The sequence below is a fragment of the Ahaetulla prasina genome, chromosome 2 (assembly GCF_028640845.1).
Source record: "Ahaetulla prasina isolate Xishuangbanna chromosome 2, ASM2864084v1, whole genome shotgun sequence".
In the NCBI taxonomy this organism is placed as follows: domain Eukaryota; kingdom Metazoa; phylum Chordata; class Lepidosauria; order Squamata; family Colubridae; genus Ahaetulla; species Ahaetulla prasina.
The window spans coordinates 172,275,256-172,294,096 of record NC_080540.1 but is presented as its reverse complement, the minus strand read 5'-3'; the positions used below and the strand labels follow the sequence as shown (position 1 = coordinate 172,294,096).

Below are 18,841 nucleotides of genomic sequence, written 5' to 3'. Positions count from 1 at the left end.
TAATTCAGCCATTTCAATGGAAGAATCTTGATCATCATAATCCCCCCTTTGATACTTTGAGCAATGCGGAGAAGTATCACTCAGAAAATTTGAAGTTCAGTCGCCCTGTAGAATTTCTTAGGACAAACCTGCAGGTTTAAGATATATACAACAACAACAACAAAAAGAATCCAGAAGACTATGAAGAGTAAAGCTAAGACTATTTCCTTAGGCTATCCCAACCAGGCAGCCAATCTATGAGCCAAGAAAATATCTCCAAGAACACTCCTGGGATGTCAACATCCGTGAATCTATTTGCAATCTTTTCCATGAGGTGAATAGTATGATTAATATCTACTTGATAATTAGAAATATAGTGACAACAGTAAGCATGTATAAGTGCACAATGCCCCCCCCCCCTTTATTGCTAACACTACGTCTAGAGCATGCTGGTTCTGGAGAACAATCTCCCTAATCTCATTGTCAGCTTTGGAAGCCATACTAGGCCAACTTTCTTATTCTTTATTCAGTTGGGACATACTCTTTATGGTCAAATTAAACATACCCTCTGATTAATTTGCCCAGTTGTACAATGGATCTATAATTAAGTCCTTGGTTCCAGTATCATGTGTTTTATAGTTGAAAAGGTTTATCCTGCACCAAGGTGCGCTTATTGCGGATCCACTGATTCCACTCTTTCTGGTATATTACTTGAGTGGAGGGGATAACCATGCCCACTGTGCAAATTTCAGACCAGAAAGTTGACACATATTTATAAGCAAATTTCCCATATCAGAGCCACCAATTAGGATATGAGCGGCTCAGCGGGCTGTGGTTCTCAGCATTTATATTTTCATATGTAACAACTCCCATATAGTGCCAATGAAATTGTATAAAATGGAAGGGTGGAGATCGGTGTTCTTCCCAAAGGCTTTATGCCATTTTATTCAGTCGGTCTAATAACTGGTAGCATTGACCACCCAGATACTGTAGAGTCCCACTGCTCATAAGCTTCCAACTTGGCCTTTGAGCTATGATTTGAACATTTTGGACAGACAGCGGAACGATCTTGGATTCGTGCTCCAAGTTTAATAAGAGTCTGTTTCTTTGGGTGGGAATGTGGGTGCAAATCCAGCACTCAGTAACTTTTAAGATTTTTACCCAGATTGTGGATATGCATATTGGAACTCCGCAATCCCAATGATGGCACCAGATATTGTTTGCCCCTGTGAAGATGGACATGTTCCTGTCTGTGAACCTGGGAGGTATCAATAAGTCTAGGTTGGGCTTCATCTGTCTTGCCTTCTGAGGCTTCTAAGGCATTGTCTCTTCATGCATTTCTTGTTCTCTTGGGTTCCTAGAGAGGGTCAGAGAATCCTGAATATCCTTAATCACCTCTATGTCTACATCCCAATCATTTTCAGACCCATAGCACTAATGATCCCCCCCTACCCCCATCCTGTAGAGGAAGAAGACAGATGGAGACAAAGCAGAAATAATAGGAGAGGCCATGGAGCACAAATAAAAAGAGGAGGTCAATGGCAGTAAAGAGCAAACAGTTCTGTAGCAAGAGAAGAAAGAAGGACCAAAAGCACAAAAGTCCCTGGGTTGATAAGAAGCAATATAGAACATTCAGCTCATATCACATAGCATCCTGAAATGAACCAACAACCACAGTTGTGTTTGACATATAACAACCCAAAGTTCATCATCAGCACGGAGAGAAAGATGCCTTCAGATAGGTATGATGAATGTAGGTCTGGACTCCAGTAACCAACCCATGGGTGGTGAGAAGAACAATATAAGGTCCCTTTCACTTTTTGGACAAAGGATCACCAGAATGCCAGGATTTGACAAGAATCTAATCTCCAGGGTAGAATGAGTGTACTAGGTGACCTAGACTGGAAGGACAAACAGTATTAAACAGCTTCAGAAATGGAAGAAACATCATTAATCAGAAAGTGAACATATTCTCGAAGGACACGGTCCCTGAAGGAGGGAAGAGAGGTAGATATAGAACTATGATAAGCATATGGTCTGCCATATATAATTTCAAGAGGGGACAGACCCAATGACTGTTTGGGCCTAGCTCTGCATCCACAAGAGAATGAGGGAGAGAGCCTACACCCATCCAGAAAAGGCATCAACCAAAACCAGCAAATATCAGAAACTTTGTTTTGGGGCAATTCAGTAAGATCAATTTTTCAAAAACTGTGCAGAGCGTAACCATACCTAAGCTTACCCAACTGGCACTTCTGTGTTTTTCCTGGGTTCTTTTGACAAACAACACATTGCTTGACCATTGAGAGAGCCTTATAGAAATCCCAGGGTAAATATAATCTTTTAACATAAATTCATCCACTGTTGCGACCCAGGCCCAAGTAGGTAGTCAATGTAAAAACAAACAAACTTTATTAGAACAGCTGAGAATTAACTCATTCTCAGCATCGTCCAAACTAAATTAAAGCAAATTCCGCCCAACACAACTCCTCAGCCTTATCACCAACCTTGGCCCAATTAGGCAAACTTCCAAAGGCCTTTCTTGGCAAAAGTTCAGAAGATGTTAATACGAAACAAATGCAGCAAGACAAAGCTATCAACATTGTTTTCCGGCAAAGAGCCCAAATGCCGTTGCTGGTCTTTTAAGCCTTATGGGAGGGGCCAATCATCTCTTGGCCCTACTCCCGAGTTGTCCTCTTTGCTTTAGCTTCTTGCCTTCTGGCAGCTCTTCTCATGTGTCCATTAGGAACAGGCTTCTCCAGGATTGGCCCATGTTCTTCCTCAGCCTCATCACTGTCTGACTCTGTTGCCAGCTCCGCAGGCTGCTGGTGGACCACAACAGCCACGGCCTTGGAACCCCAATGTATACTTGCATGTAATTCTCTTATGAGGGCCCGTAACTCATGAGCCAGGAGAAGTTTCTTACCATCCACCTGTCACCAATTCCCCTGTAATGAGCTGTGTGTCTATCCTTAGTAGTATATGAAAGGCGCAGCACAGGTAAATGGGGAGGAATGAGTGCACATACCAAGGACCTGAAGCAGCAGACTTTGCAGTGCGATCAGCAAAAGTATTACTCTGCCATGTTTACTGTCATCCTTACATGTATCTTGCTTGGAAGCAGGATGGCATCCAAAAGGCGTAGCATATTAGGATCATATTTAACTGGGCTCCCCTGTGCAATTAACAAACCACGCTCCTTCCATGAAGTACCATGAGCATGTTGGAGAAATTTCCTGGATAAACATCCTGACAATGAAAACAATTAATCAGTGGAATGACTTGACTCCAGAAGTTGTAAATGCTCCAAACACTGAAGGTTTTTAAGAAGAGATTGGGCAGCCATTTGTCTGAAATGGTGTAGTGTCTCCTGCTTGAGCAGGGGGTTGGACGAGAAAATCTGTAAGGTCTGTTCTGTTATTTAGTTATTCTGTTATCTACTACAACATAAGCAAATTTGCTATTGGCGTAAATATTGAAAACCACACTATTTGATAACTCCAAGGCTCTAGGAAAGGCAATAAATGCAACCTTTTGAGCTGCAGTCCCAATAGGGAAAATTGATCCTTCCACTAACTGGTCCATGGTGACCACAGCATAGGCAGCCTGTTGTTCTCTGTGATGTATGAAGCTCCTGACATCTGTATACAGGATCCTGTCAAAAAGGTGATCTGCCAAATAAGTATGACCAGAAAACACTTTAGCTATAGTTTGCACACGATCAAATGGGATGCCTTGTTCCAGTGGGGAAAAGAAAGGTGGCTGGATTAAATTGCGCTCTCCTCTTTAATTGAACAGGAGGATTGTCGAGAAGAGCACTTTGATATTTCACCAATTGAATTGCTGTTAGCCAATGACACCCTCCCATTTAATTCTAACAATTTCTTATGGTATGAGGAGTTTCAATCTCTATGGGGGCTCCAAATGTCAGTTGTTCAGCCCCAGACAGTGGACGCAGCTGTCTGGAGGCACTCTGGTCAACCTTGACAAGAGGGTTCAAGTTGCATGGAAGAATACACTACAGGGTGTTCTCAGCTACCAAAGATCTGGGACAACAGCCCCACAGTTATTCCTTTGTTTTCAGATGCATACAATGTAAACAGTTTAGTAACATCGGGAATGCCCGATGCATAAGGACTTTGCTGATGTTGTCAAAAGCGACCTGGCACTCCCGCATCCATTCAAAGGGTTCCCGATCAGAGCCTTTAGTAGCTTGTTTAGAGGAGCTTAGCCAAGAGGCAAAAGTTGGGACTGTTCTGACCAAGGCTTCCTGAGATAGTAACAATCACACGCTTAGTTCCAAAAGCCCTCTTTTTATTTTAATGGCTGTGAATTATGTTCATTCATACCCCTTAATGAGTCCCAAGCAGTTTGTGAATAGTCCAAAAGAAGTCTGCCAGTCTTTCGGGATAAGGCTGATAAGCACCCACCTTTATCTCCCTTGAAACACTGCCAAATACCTAATTGCCAATTAGCTTTGTAACACCAAATGGCCGCAAAGTCAAAACAGAGCTTCTGAGTTTAAACCGACCAGAATGAACAAAGTTGCTTCCTACAAAGGCTCGTCCCTTTGCTCCACCTTTATGTCTTATGGGAGGGGCCAGTCATCTCCAAGCCTTACTCCTGAGTCACCCCTTTTGTCTTAACTGTTCTTGCCTGCTGGCAGCTCTGCGCATGTGCATACTGGGAACAGGCTCCCTCTGTTCCTCTGCCTCATGATGTCAGACTCTGGGGGCTCCAGAGTCAGCACATAACTCCCATATGGCCCTGGCCCCATCTCTGCCTCCAACGCAGAGCCCTCGTCTGAGCCTTCCCCAGACTCCAGGACTGGCCCATGTTCCCCCCAGCCTCCTCACTGTCTGACTCTGCTGCCAGCTCTGCAGGCCGCCGGCGGACCACAACAGGGACTCCAGATATGACAGAATCCAGCCATGCCCCCAAATCCTTGTAGCTGGTGTTTTTGTGAATAGGGAGACAGTTGCGAGAGGGCCAGGAGACATAAGGACATTTCTAAAAAAACATTTTAGTTCATCTTTATTATGACACGTATGATTCTATGTTTTTTGCTTTTCAAAATTTCTGCTGTTCTTTCCAGGCTATTTCTGGACTACTTAGGCACTGAGGCATTTTCTTTCAATATTGTTGTATATAGTGTTATTCCTAATTGTGACTTTTTAGTTAGTTTGGAATGAACCATTATTGGGTCGTCTGGTCTAAGAATACTATAGTATTAACCAGATGGGGAATGCTCGAGTATATTATACTGCAATTCTGAAGGGAAATAAAAGTGTGTGGGGCTAAAATAGAGGTTAGCTTCCTGAAACTTTTTGCTTTTATTTATATGAGCTTCTAGTCTAACTTATATTGAAAAGCACGAAGTCAGATAAGAATTATTCATGAACATTTTCTACACAAGTCCTATTTGACTTAATAGAATTGATTTTCAAGTCGGTGGCAATATAATTGCAATCTCTGTTATGATTTCTAGAGGCTGAGGATAAACTGCTGATGCCTGGTGTATCTTTTTTTGGTAACCAGAACATTGTAAATAAGGTGGTGCTTAAGTGCTTGTGCGCCCTTTTGAATTTCCAATATTTCTGCATAAATGTGACCTAGAATGCGATCTGTTTTCCACATGTCTTAAAATTAAATAAAGAGAACTCAATTAAACAAATGAATCAAAAACAGTACACTTATCCATTTATGTATTGAGCAAAATGATCCAAAGCTACATGTTCTCTTTTATGGACATCCAAAGGGAAACTAGAATTGCTTGTGAAGTATACTAAGATGAAGTTAAAATTTCTACATGCTGGCTGATTTCCTTCTCTTTGAAACATGCAGGCACGAAAGGAATCTTGGGCTAGATAATCCTTAAGGAAGAGTTATATAGGGAACATTCCCTTAGGATATATAAAGATCATTTTGAATTGTTGGTGCATTTGATAAGAGTTTCAAAATCTGAGGGTGCCCATGGATTCCAATCTAACAATTATTTTATGTGCTCTAATGTCTTTCTCTTATGCTCTGTATGGAAATGATCATGAAATGTAAGAATTCTAATTTAATAATACATGGCTGCATTAACTGGAAATGGTCACAGCTAGCGAATGCATGATTTCATCCTGAACCTGAGATCCCTGGTTAAAGACCCCAATGAATACAGATTCCACAGGAGTGATTCCTAAAAATTAGATGTATCTGAGATGTGTGTTAACCCTGTCACTGTACCACTAAATCACTCTTGATTCTTCCAGAAAAAAATCTCACCCAAGAAGGACAGCTGCAGCTCGAAGAAAGTTATAGCAGTAAGTACCTGCTGTGTGACCTTCCTGGGCGTCGGCATTTGCTCAGTTTCATTCCACTTTATTCCATTTGGCTTTTTTGCTCTTCTGAACTGCTTGCATAATTTTCTATCAGTGCGAACTCCCAACATGATTATTTTTTAAAAAATGAATCAGCAGCAAAAGATTGGCAAAGCAGGAACGATGCTACATCCTGGCAAACAGGATTATAAAGAGAACTCTTTTTCTCTCAAGCAACAACATCCCTTTTCATTGTGGAGTGCATCTTTGTTCATAGTGCTTGTGCAAATTGGAATATGGCATGTAGCGAGTCAGAAAGTGGCTTTGTGCATGGCTTTCCATCTTTGTTTTTGAGGAGAAGCCCATGCAGTGTGCGCATCTATGCATAGAATTTCTCTTTAACTTGCTACAACTTTGCCCTATGTTTCTCGGTTGCTCCCAGGAATCTTCAGCAAAGAATGTCTTCACCCCAAAACAATGTGGGCAGAAAAAGCCAACTTTAACCACAGTGAGTGGCACTAGTTCTTCCTGCAAATAAAAATGACAATTAATGTTCCACAGGGATCTGAGTCTCCACTCCCAGCCCTGCCCTTATTTATATATCTTGATACTGGAAGCAGACCAGTTTATGAGGTGGAATTAATTTCAAGGATGATAAACGCTAGAAGCTTGTGCAACACTGTAATGTAATGGACCAACAGGAGCTTGGTTTCTGTGTCCTCCTCTGCCTCAGTTCAGGCACATTTTCTTAGGCTAACATTGGATACTACAAGGTTCTTGGGAAATACCGGTAATTATATTGAATCTGACTAATAATGAACTTGGAGCTAGAAGTTCTTCAGCTTTGTGTGTCTTATCTGTTCTTTGTTTTTCCTCTTCTGTCTTCAGAATAAGGGGAAGGGAGGGGAGGGAGGGAGGGAGGGAGGAAGGAAGTTGCTCCTGTTCGCGCTGGGTTTTTGCCTGCCCTTGGTCGTTCTGTTTTTTGTTTGTTTAGGTAAGGAAATATCTCTGAAATAATGACCCAAACAATATGTGTTTCTAGTTCTTTATAAACTCTGTTTATAAGGCTGCTAGAGTTAGGAAAATGGGTCTCACATTGTCAGTCTTCTAGGTCAGTATGGAATGCAACATACTGTATTTTTTTTAATGTGCTTTATGGAACATTTCCGTCAGCACACTATTAACCTAATGAAACTTTACTGGCCTGAATTTTAATTTTTAAATTTTTTCAATTTTAATAATTTTATTGGGTATTTTAATATGGTCAATTTGACGGTTTTAATTTCGGCCTTTATTGAATAAGTTTTTTAATTGTTATTTTAAGTTTGTATATTTAACTGTTTTAATGTAGGCTGTACACCGCCCTGAGTCCTTCGGGAGAAGGGCGGTATAAAAGTTTAAATAATAAATAAATAAATAAATAAATAAATAAATAAAAAGATTGAAGAGCTTTCTTATATAGATGTTTCAGGCAAGGATCTTTCCAATATCTTTGAGCACGCTGACTGTCTTCACTCTCATTTTCTTTGCTGTCTTCGTTTCTTTGGCTGTCAGGGTGGGCAATTTCCAAAGGCTCAGTTGGCCCCAGGCCATCCCCACCGGAGGCAGTCTGCTACCCCAGTAAGTGGTCTGCATACCTGTTCTATTAGGCTAGTACTATAATATAAATTGCCTGACATAAAATCTATAATTTATGTATGTGAGTTGAGCAGAATTGAATCGCAACATATGCTGTACTCATTCCAAAAGATAAAATAATTCCGAATCATTTTTTTCTAATGTTCTTCAAAATGTTCAATTGTTAAATCTGGAAATTGGGTGGAACAAATATGGCTGGAAGAGCAATTGAAAATGCTTTCCTTTTCCTCCTGAACTAAGTGCAATAGATGGGGTATTTTTTATATAATTATAAAGCATTTTTTTTCTTATTTTCACTCCTTATTTAGAAATTAATTTTCTCCCTTTTCTCGTGGATGCAATTTTGAAAAACTCTAATTAATGTTAAAAGAAAATGCATTTGGTTAACTTACAGGAGTTAGGGAAGGCAGCTTAGCCTTACTTCAGTCTCATATGTTTCCACTTAGATTGTAATTTCCATTTGCTATTTCCATCACTTGTTCTGTCTTGCTTCTTATTCTAGAAATGGAAACCTACCATACAAAGGGATCCTGGAGACAATCCACTTGTAAGGCATAGGGTATGTATGCAGTAGGGGGAAATATATAGCAAATAGGCTGGTCTCTCTTGCAAATTGAATAGTAAATATTCGTGTGGTATAGTGCTTAGGGATACCCAAATCCACGTGGACAGAGGGATCTTGAATGTTTTCTAGTGAAGGAATTATAAAATAGAGCCATCCACATTTATCCTACTTGTACTATATATTTCTGCTCCTTTGAACAATGATAAAATGTTCTGGCCTTTTCTAGTTTGGCGAAGATAATAACTGAAATAACTTATTTCAGTTCAAAATGTTGAAGGTATATATCAGTCTGGTCCCTTAGAAATGATGGGAAATATTGGAATTTCAGAACCAAAAATATCAGAACATAACTTGTTTCCCCAAAATGGGAAAGAGAAAAAGAAAAACAAAAAGAAAGAGAAAGTGAAAGTGTCAGTGGTCTTCAATGGAGAATTCTGAAGCAAAGAGCATTTCAGTACAGCATAATCTGGGATCTGAGACTGAGTTATTTGTTGACAGGTTTGGAGGGAAAGTAAAAGACATTCATATGAAATTTGAAATAACATTTGATCTGGTTAGCTCTCTCATTATTTAGATGTGTATTTGATTCAGGTTTAAGGAAAGACTACTCTTTCAGCTCCAACTAACTCTCACTCATTTGGATTTTTTTGTGTTCTGGATGAAACTGACAAAAGTTAATATTGTAGTAGGATCCAGGTAGTTTCATAGAGTAATTGGTGGGACTTAAGATATCTCTAGAGTGATAGAGTGATAGTGCGCCGCCTGGGATATGGGAGACTGGGGTTTGAATCCTGGCTGATACCTACATTACTTATAATCTCTGGAAAAAGACCCCCTAACATGTCAACTTCCTAACTCAGATATGAGAGTTAGGTGAATTAGAAAAGTCATGCTGACTCAGATGCTGTCTAGATTAATACAATCTGTGTCGGACTCTGAGGAACGAGGACAAAATCTGATAATTAAGTGGGCTACTGGAACAAACTATACATGGGTGAGACAAGAGAACCAGGAACTGATGGAGTGCTACTATAACAACAGCCCTATGAAAGAACTATAGATAAAAGATCTGTATCCACACTAACTGAGAAACAGTTATTTAACCAGAGCTTCAACATAGCGAAGAGGAAACTGCTCTCACAACTTGAGGTAGGTCAACTACATATTACATCCCAGACTCAAGAACACCTTGAAGAACAGTTGGATATGCAACCAACACCTGTAGCTGGAATGTCACTGTTATCCCCTCCGTTACAAAGCTCGGTAGCAAGAGCAAAAGCAAGAGCACTTTTAGCTGGTCCTTGAGCTGTGCAGGACCAAACTCCTGGCTTTGGGCACAGTTAGCCTGCAATACAGCATTGTAACCACTGAGTCACCATGGCTCCCAGTAGCTAATATGAGGCACAAGAACATGGATAAACTATGGTAGGTGGAGTCAGTTCTTGGGGCCGATTACCAAGGCTCAGTGGAGAAGTACCATCAAATAGGAAGCTAGAAGATGCCAAAAGAGCCCTCATGACAATCCTTGCTACCACCATAACTCAAAACAATGAACTGGTATAGCTTACAGCCACTGTAATCCTGGGGATGCTTGCCTACATGATCAAAAACAGTATATAACAACTACCATAGACACACCCCTCCCCTTAAAATGAGATTAATGGCTAAAATCATGGCAACTTAGAGGTTAGCCAGCTCGTTGAATTACAAAAGTATGTCGTGATTAAGAATAAGACTTGGCTACTTAAAAAAAAAATACAAGGACCTAACTCCTAAGCCCTATAGACTGCTAAACAAAGACTCAGCCCTGACTGCTAGGCTAAGGAGATATACTAGAGAAGCAAAGCCAAGAAGATAAAACACTTTATTCCCCCAAGAACTGTCCAAGGTGTCCTCTCAATTGCAGTGCAACAACATAGTGAACAATAATAGAAGAACATATGAGAGAAAGAGAAGAGACATAACACCAATGTAAAGTGGCTGCAGGATTTGAGAACAGACCATAATTATCTTCCAGAATAGGAACTAGTCATTGTCACAGTAGGAGATCTCCAGTAGCGAGTCAAGAACTTGAAGAATGGGACAGCATCTGCCCCAGATGATCAATACCTACTGGCTAAAAAAATTAACAGCAGGGCATGAATGCCTAGCAGCACAGACAAGCCAGCTGCTGGCAAGTAGTTCTTATCCAGAAAGGACAATGCTGATCATGAAATATCCCCTCTCCCAAGGGAACAATACCACCCAACTGCCAAACAATAACCAGCCTCCCCACAACATGCAAAATCCTATCAGGCATTATAGCTGCCAAGTTACAGGACCATATGGGCCAATATGTGGATTGGAAACAATACTGCGTAGAAGCTCAAAACACCAGTTGCTGATAGATAGAACAATCATCCAAACCCAAGGTCTAGAGAGACTAATCTGAGAGCAGCCTGGATTGACTACTGGAAAGCTTTGGACTCAGTACCGCACAAATGATTCTGTGAATTCCAGGTACTATGTAAAGTCAACATAACATTAAGGACCTTCCTCAAGAACTCAGTGGGACTGTTGAAGACAACATTGGAAGTCAATTCAAGAAAGTTTGCACAAGTGATCAAGTATGTCATGTACCAAGGTGATGCCTTGTCCCTGCTGCTGTTCTGCACAAGCTTGAACCCACCCACCCCTTAGCCAAATAATCACAATGACTGGATATGGATACATGTTCAAGAGTGGAAGTACCATTTGCCACCTCTTCCATATGGATGACATAAAGCTCTGTGCTAAGAATGAATAAGAGATCAGCTCACAGATCCATCTGACATTGATCTACAGAGAGGACATTGGGAGGTCATTCACAGAAATGGCTGGAACATAGTAAAGAGAGAGGAGATAATTAAGACAGTGGGGCTACCAATGGGCCACATAGCAGCCATATAAACTAGCTACATGTATATTGATATCCCACAGTGATATCACAATGAGGAGGCAAGGAAAATAGCAACAGCCAAGTACCATCAAAGATAAAACAGATTATGAAGGGCCAGCTCAATGTGAAGAACAAGATCCACATCATAAACACATATACTCTGCTGGTCATAAGATATTCTGCCAATATAGTGACAGAGGACAGTATGGTAGCTGGCCAAGTTGAGACCTGGAAGCTCTTCACAATGTATTTTCATCCCAACCCAGAGACTACATCAGATGGAAGGAAGGTGGGCTGGGTCTAATAGTCCACAATCTTGGATGAAACTCAGAGCATTCAGGAATACCTCAGTAATATTTCACCAAAGATAAGCTGCTGAGAGAATGCCTGAGGCAGAAACAGACATGGAAAGAAGATCAAACAGAGGAAGTGTCAGGGCAAGACAAGATCATGGATGGGATGTATCATTTACAGATAGTGTGATGGACAACATTGGAAAATTCTACCAGTGGCTGGAAAAGTCTGGAGTGAAAGACAGCATTGAGGCACTGATATTAGCAGCAGAACAGGAGGCACTAAAATTCCATATCCAGAGAGGCAGGAGCCTACTACACTAAGGACCCAAGGTACAGACTCTGCATCTACCAGTACTAAACAGCACCACCAAGTTGTTGGCATTGTATACAGGAACATCTGCACAGCATATGGGCTAGACTCTCCCAAGCCTGATGGAAGATTCCCTAGAATGTCATGGAGAATAACAGGGCTAAGAGCCTGTGTGATTTCCAGATTCAGATATATAGGCAGCTACTGGCCAGTCAACCAGACATTGTGATAGTAGACAAGGAGCTGTCGTGTTCCACTCCTCCGTTGACGGCCGGGTCAGGGAAATCCGAATCAGGTGTGCCTCTGCAGCTCTGCCAAAGTCCTAGCAAAGTCCTCAGGGCAGGCAGGAGACCAGAAAGTGACTTCAGCAAGATATGTTTAGACTTTGCCTGACTCAGAGACTGCCAGAAAGCAGATCCTTTATATAGACCATGGGGTGTGGCTCCATGACTCAGCACTTATCCAGGCCTGCCCCTCCCTTCCTTCTGATGCTGCCGCCTATCAATTCTTCTGAACTCCAATCGGCAGCTGTTGGTAATAAACCTTTCTCAGGCTCACATGCTGTGGAGGAGGGGGAGGGGTCTAGTTGCTCCGTTTGCCTGGGCATGGAGCCAGAGCTGGGGGCTGGAGATACTTGCTCTTCTTCAGCCTGTCTGGGCATGGAGCCAGGGCTGGGGCCGGGAGATGCCCCCTCCTCAGCCTGTCTGGGCATGGAGCCAGGGCTGGGGCCGGGAGGCATGCTAGGACATTCTTCAGCGTTCGGAAGCAGATAAGCAGACCCCAGCTGTGGTGGTGAGATCGGACGAGACACAACAGGAGCAGAAAACAGTGATGGTGAGAGATATAGCAATACTAAGTGACAGCGACATCAGGAAGACAGAATATGAGTAGCTGGAGACGTACATGGGCCTGAAGGAGGAGTTAGAGGAACTAGGATTTGGAAAAATAAAGGCCAAATTGATCCCACTGGTGCTAGGCATACTTAGGACTGTGACTCCTGAGCTGGGAGAGTGTGGCTCCAACAGGTTTTAAGAACAACGGTGCTAGGAACTGCTAAGAGTATCCAGGGTGGGCTTTGCAGCAGTAGTGTGGCTGGCATCCCAGTGTGCTGTACCTGAATCTAAAACAACCCTGTTCAAAATGTATATTAAAGGGGGAGAGGGAACTTATCATTTTTCCAAATCAGTTACCTTATTCAGGTAGTCCTCAACTTAAAACCATTCTTTTAGTGACCAAAGTTACAACAGCATTGAACAAAGTGATTTGTGACCGTTTTTCAAACTTTTGACCATTGCAGCATCCCCATGTTCAAGTGATCAAAATTTGGATGCTTGGCAACTGGCATGGATTTAAAATGGTTGCAGTGTCCCATGGTCATGGGATCACCTTTTATGACCTTCTGACAAGCAAATTCAGTGGTGAAGCCAGATTTGCTTATCAACTTAACAACTGACTTAACAACTTAAGTTAGTAAATTAAGTTACTAACTTAACAACCGCAATGGTTCACTTAACAACTGTGGCAAGAAAGGTAATAAAATGGGGAGAAATACATTTAACGGTCTCACTTAGCAACAAAAACTTTGGGCTCCATTGTGGTTGTGAGTCGAGGATTAACTTACATGGTTAAAATCTAGATGGTATTAATAAAAGGCATCAAAATCACTGCACTTGCTCCATAACTCTTCTTGGAATCCTCTTCCCTAATTAGTCCTGTACTCATTTCATTTGGCTATGCTATGATACAAGGCATGTAATGCTGGGTCTTTTTTGTACTTCAAAGTACACCACACAAACCGCAGAGAGAGTCTTTCAGTGGGAGAAGAACGCCGCAATATTTTCCAACTTTCTGAACTAAAAATGTCTTGGGGAACAAGTAAGAATTTCAAGTCCTCCCAGCCACTAACTTATGTTGGGTTCCTCCCAACAGAAGAAGCAATTGGGAGTGGCGAAAGAGAGGAAGAAAGTGGGCCGTCCTCCCAAGCATCCTGTGGCTAAACTCAAGAACAGTGTGGTAAAATGTGTTTCTTCTTTCGGTTTTCGGATTTATCTGGAACATGGCCAATTTTGAGTTAACAGGTTGGGCAAATGGGTTAAATAGGTGAACTCATCAGCTGATGAGGACTAGGTGAATCCACTACAAAGCAAATCCACACTCCCAGGTGAAGTGCAAAACAGATTCTTTATTGGGATCCAATGGGCTATGAGTAGCCAAAGTGGGAGGAAGGAAAGTGAGTAGCTATAGAACTTGCTTTGTAGAGTTTTGTAAGTCTGTCATTCTCCAAAGAGGCAGAGGCAGCAATAAAATACCTGATCTAATTTCAGTAATCTTAGAACAGTAATTCTTGACAAATGCACAACGTAAGAAAGAAAAGGAAGATTTGAGCGTACAGTCCTTGGAGGTTGCCACTTTTCGTCTTAATACTTAGATGATTCTTCCAGGTGGTTATAGTAGATCAAACTAGCGGATCAAACAAGTTGAATTTATATAACTCTGAGAAGCTAAAACTTGATATGAAGGTCTGTGTCCTTATCTCAGCGATCACTAGTATAGCTATAGCAAGTAAAGAATATTGCAGCTATCTTCTTCAAAAGTACAGGTTTGAATCTCTGTTTCTTGTTAGACTGTAAGAGCTACGTTGGTCCAGGGAACAATTTTAATTTTCTTGATTTTCTAAAATTTACTATAACAACTGGCTTTGTAGCTTAAAAATTCCTGCAATACACAATGGTGATAAGATTTCTGAAAAAGAATAGTTGAATTCTCTACGGAGATTCTCAGTCATCCAGATCATGGTTTCCCAAAAGTGATTTTTTAAAGAGGCAACTGGACTTTTTTTTTGTTTTTCCTTGAAGACGTTTCGCTTCTCATCCATGAAGCTTCCTTCAGTTCTGGGCTTGAATGAAAAGCAAAATGTCTTCAAGGAAAAACAAAGAAAGGCCAATTGCTTCTTGAAAAAGCACGTTTGGGACAACCATCACCTGGATGACTGAGAATCTCCATAGACATTTAGTTATGCTGGCTAGTTGAATTGTTTATGCTTTAATTGCATTTGAGATAATGCAATTAATGCATTTGAGATAATGTAATTCTCACATAGTACAGAATTTATAAACTTTGCGCCTTTTAGAAATAACTGGATTATTTAGATACTGTACTAGGCTTTGCAGCATATTCTTCCTGGCTTGATAGCTCCCTTTTTCTCCTCGTAGCATTCCTCCAAAAATCAGCAAAACCAGAAGTGTGGTGAATGTGAAGCCTGTCTGCTGAAAACAGACTGTGGCCGCTGTGATTTCTGTTGTGACAAGCCCAAATTTGGAGGGCAGAACCTCAAACAGCAGAAGTGCCGGTGGAGACGATGCCTGCAGTTTGCAATGGTTGGTGCACCTTCTCATTTGTTTTATTGTGTTCTCTATAATCACTTTGCTACTTGCTCTCAATAGAGATTTCTTTTCATCATGTAGTACCAGTATGTTGTAAGCCATTTCATACTTCTCTAAGCTAAGTGTGGGTATCAAGAGCTCCTACTAATAAAGTCTTGCAAGTTGTAGGTCTTTTTTTTTTTATTGAAAAAGTTTTAAAAAAACAAAAACATTTCCCCCCCTTTTTCCCCCCCCCTCCCTCCCAGAAAACCCCCTTCCCTCCTCCCTCAAGTTGTAGGTCTTGTTGCATTTTGTTGACTAATTGTCTAATTGACTAATTAGCCTGTTGACTAATTGTCAGATCTAATGTCTATTTATTGTCAGGATTGATCAACTCCAGTTTCTTTATTCCAGGGATGGGCAACCTGAAATAGATTGTTTATAAATACCTCCTGGAGGTGAATAGCAGATTCTAATTGATTTGTGTTTGAAATCATTTGTTTTAAGGTTGATCTGGTGGCAGTGACAAAATAAGACGACAGGATAAAGCCATAATAATTCATTTTCCCTTGTCATTAGATCAATTCCTGCATTAAAATTGCCAGACAATATTCAGTGTTATAGGGAATGCAGACAGAAACTCCACTATATGTGTTCCCCGTTTTACCCCCAACAGACTATATCTGTGATCACATGCACAAAGGGAGAATATGTACATTGAGTAACTGTGGTGGACTTATTAACTTCAACCAGTACTCCCAACTGTATGTACTTCCTGTGGTTTATGTACAGTACATTGATCACAAGCATTTAAAGGAATCCTATTTATTTATTTTATTTTCTTCACATTTTTGAATCACCCATCTCTCTTGGGGAGAGCCTCTGGGCAGTGTACAATAAACTGTTAAAATATAAAAACACAGTCTAACAATTACAAATTTAGAAAATGTAGAATTTAAAAGGAGTCAAAGATTATTAAAATCTGTTAGAAATTAATTAAAAAAACAAAGAGAGTGTCGAGCTCAGCTTAGCCAGGCTGAGAAAGAGAGCTCTCAGGGTACCAACCATGATGGGACAAAGATGGTTCTATAGGTAGCCTGGCCCCATGCCATGTAGCGCTTTATAGGTCACAATCGATACTTTGAATTGAATCTAAAAGCAAATTGGCACCAGTGGAATTCGTTGGATCAATACGTTTTACAGCATTTAAGTGTGTGTGTCTCTGTATCTAAAAGCTACTGTGGGAGAAAAACAAATTTTAGCTGGCAAGATTTGAGATTGATTTCAAGGCTACAAGAATGACATGGAAAAAGATATTACACTGGATATACAAAAGAAACTGATGTATTGATGATTATAAGATAACAAATAACAAACTAAGAAAGTGACCTGGATAATTTTCTTATATTGGTTTTATAGAAGAGGTTTGTTAAAGCTTTGAAGAATTTTGTGAGAAAGAAAAAATAAAAGGAAATCAAATTCTAGACACTATTTAAAGGAACTCAAGATTACAATTGTTAGAAGTAAAAGTAAGGAATATAAAGTTGGCTTATAGAATATAGAATAAAATAGAATTTTTATTGGCCAAGTGTGATTGGACACACAAGGAATTTATCTTGGTGCTTATGCACTCAGTGTACATAAAAGAAAAGATAAATTCATCAAGAATCATAAAGTACAACACTTAATCATAGTCATAAGGAACAAATAAGCAATCAAATCATATTAGGAAACAGTCAATATAAATCGTAAGGATACAAGCAACAAAGTTACAGTCATACAACCATAAATGGGAAGAGATGGGTGATGGGAAGGATGAGAAGATTAATAGTAGTGCAGACTTAGTACATAGTTTGACAGTGTTGAGGGAATTATTTGTTTAGCAGAGTGATGGCGTTTGGGAAGAAACTGTTCTTGTGTCTAGTTGTTCTGGTGTGCAGTGCTCTATAGCCTCGTTTTGAGGGTAGGAGTTGAAACAGTTTATGTCCAGGATGTGAGGGGTCTGTAAATATTTTCACAGCCCTCTTTTTGACTCGTGCAGTATACAGGCCCTCAATGGAAGGCAGGTTGATAGCAATTGTTTTTTCTGCAGTTCTAATTATTTTGTGAAGTCTGTGTTTTTCTTGTTGGGTTGCAGAACCGAACCAGACAGTTATAGAGGTGCAGGTGACAGACGCAATAATTCCTCTGTAGAACTGAACCAGCAGCTCCTTGAGCTTTCTGAGTTGAGTTTATTTGGTCAAGGTTAAAATAGATACAATGTTATCACTTAATGTAATCATTTGTAACTTAACTTTTGATGACATCAGGATGGAAATGATGACATTTTAAGGACTTGTTTATAGATAAGAAATGGGAGATAGGAAGAAGAGATCATTTGTAGTACCTTCTATTTTTTCTTTTTTTTTAATATTGTTTTGTTTGTATTTTATTGTTATATTTAATATATTTAAAAAGAATGATATGAAAAAGAACAGTGTTGTTTTGGAGGGTATTGTTTTTTACTTCCAGCTTCACTCTTTGTCCTGCACTGGCGGGGACTGTCTCTCTGAGTTTGATCACACTTCTCTGGATTTGATTTGTAGGATTTTTTGTTTAGATATAACAAGCTTTGCTTCTTTTACATCCAGGACTTTCTGCTATGAAGCAATCCCTGCTGATTTGGCATTTATGCCACTTAAAATAATGTTCCTTGGTTAATCCTGTGAAGGTTTGACTGTATTATAGTATTGCCAGTTCTGGAGCGAGGTATTTATCCTGATCTTGTTAATCTGAATACAGATTAAAATACAGGAAGAAACCATCCAGATATGGTAAAATGTGGGAAAAAAGGTAATATAAGGTTTATTAAACAAACAAGGCAAATATTTTATTGTCTGTCCAAAGTCAGATTTAAGACACCAAAAGGGAGCGTCAAAACATGCAAAAGCAAGTAGGCTTCAAATAACAGCAATCTGCACAAAATCTTCTTAAGAAGTCACCAGCTTTCAGCTCAGTTCTTATTTCTGAATTGAGCCAACATTTGGATTTGGAGAAAGTTGGAATTTTCTTTTTTCCAAGCAAGGATTTTACTTACCGAGGTTAACTCTAGTTTCTTTCCTTCCATATATGGAGAAATGAATTCAGCACCCATTTATTTGACTGCAGTGATGGGCTTTAACTCTGAGCTAAATAGCTGTAGAGTTTGAAAGTTGTAAGAACTAAGGAAGAGCCCAGCAGGAAAGAGTTTGTTCTCTTGATTCTGTGGTTGACCTAATTTGGACCATATAGAATTTGTATGGGTGTTTTTGAGCAATCTGGTCATATAAGTGTTAGTGGCTTAACTTATAACTTGGGTCAGCTATTTGGAAATGTTTCCTTATACACACTTGCTAAGCAGTTTTAATCTTCTGAGAACAGAAGGCCTAGATCAGTGATGGCTAACCTTTTTGCCATCACGTGCCAAAAGTGAGGGAGCGCGGGGTGGTGG

The 18,841-nt window shown here is 40.2% G+C and overlaps 1 protein-coding gene across 1 annotated transcript in view; it reads left to right on the top strand.

Annotated features, from left to right (window-relative positions):
• The window catches only part of MBD1 (methyl-CpG binding domain protein 1), an 82,152-nt gene that overhangs the window by 41,163 nt on the left and 22,148 nt on the right, over positions 1-18,841 (top strand). Inside the window, exons 10-15 of the mRNA XM_058173439.1 lie at positions 6,237-6,287; positions 6,727-6,792; positions 7,839-7,904; positions 8,425-8,481; positions 13,940-14,023; positions 15,223-15,387. Coding sequence (XP_058029422.1) covers positions 6,237-6,287; positions 6,727-6,792; positions 7,839-7,904; positions 8,425-8,481; positions 13,940-14,023; positions 15,223-15,387 — 489 coding nt within the window. The remainder of the gene's footprint in view (positions 1-6,236; positions 6,288-6,726; positions 6,793-7,838; positions 7,905-8,424; positions 8,482-13,939; positions 14,024-15,222; positions 15,388-18,841) is intronic.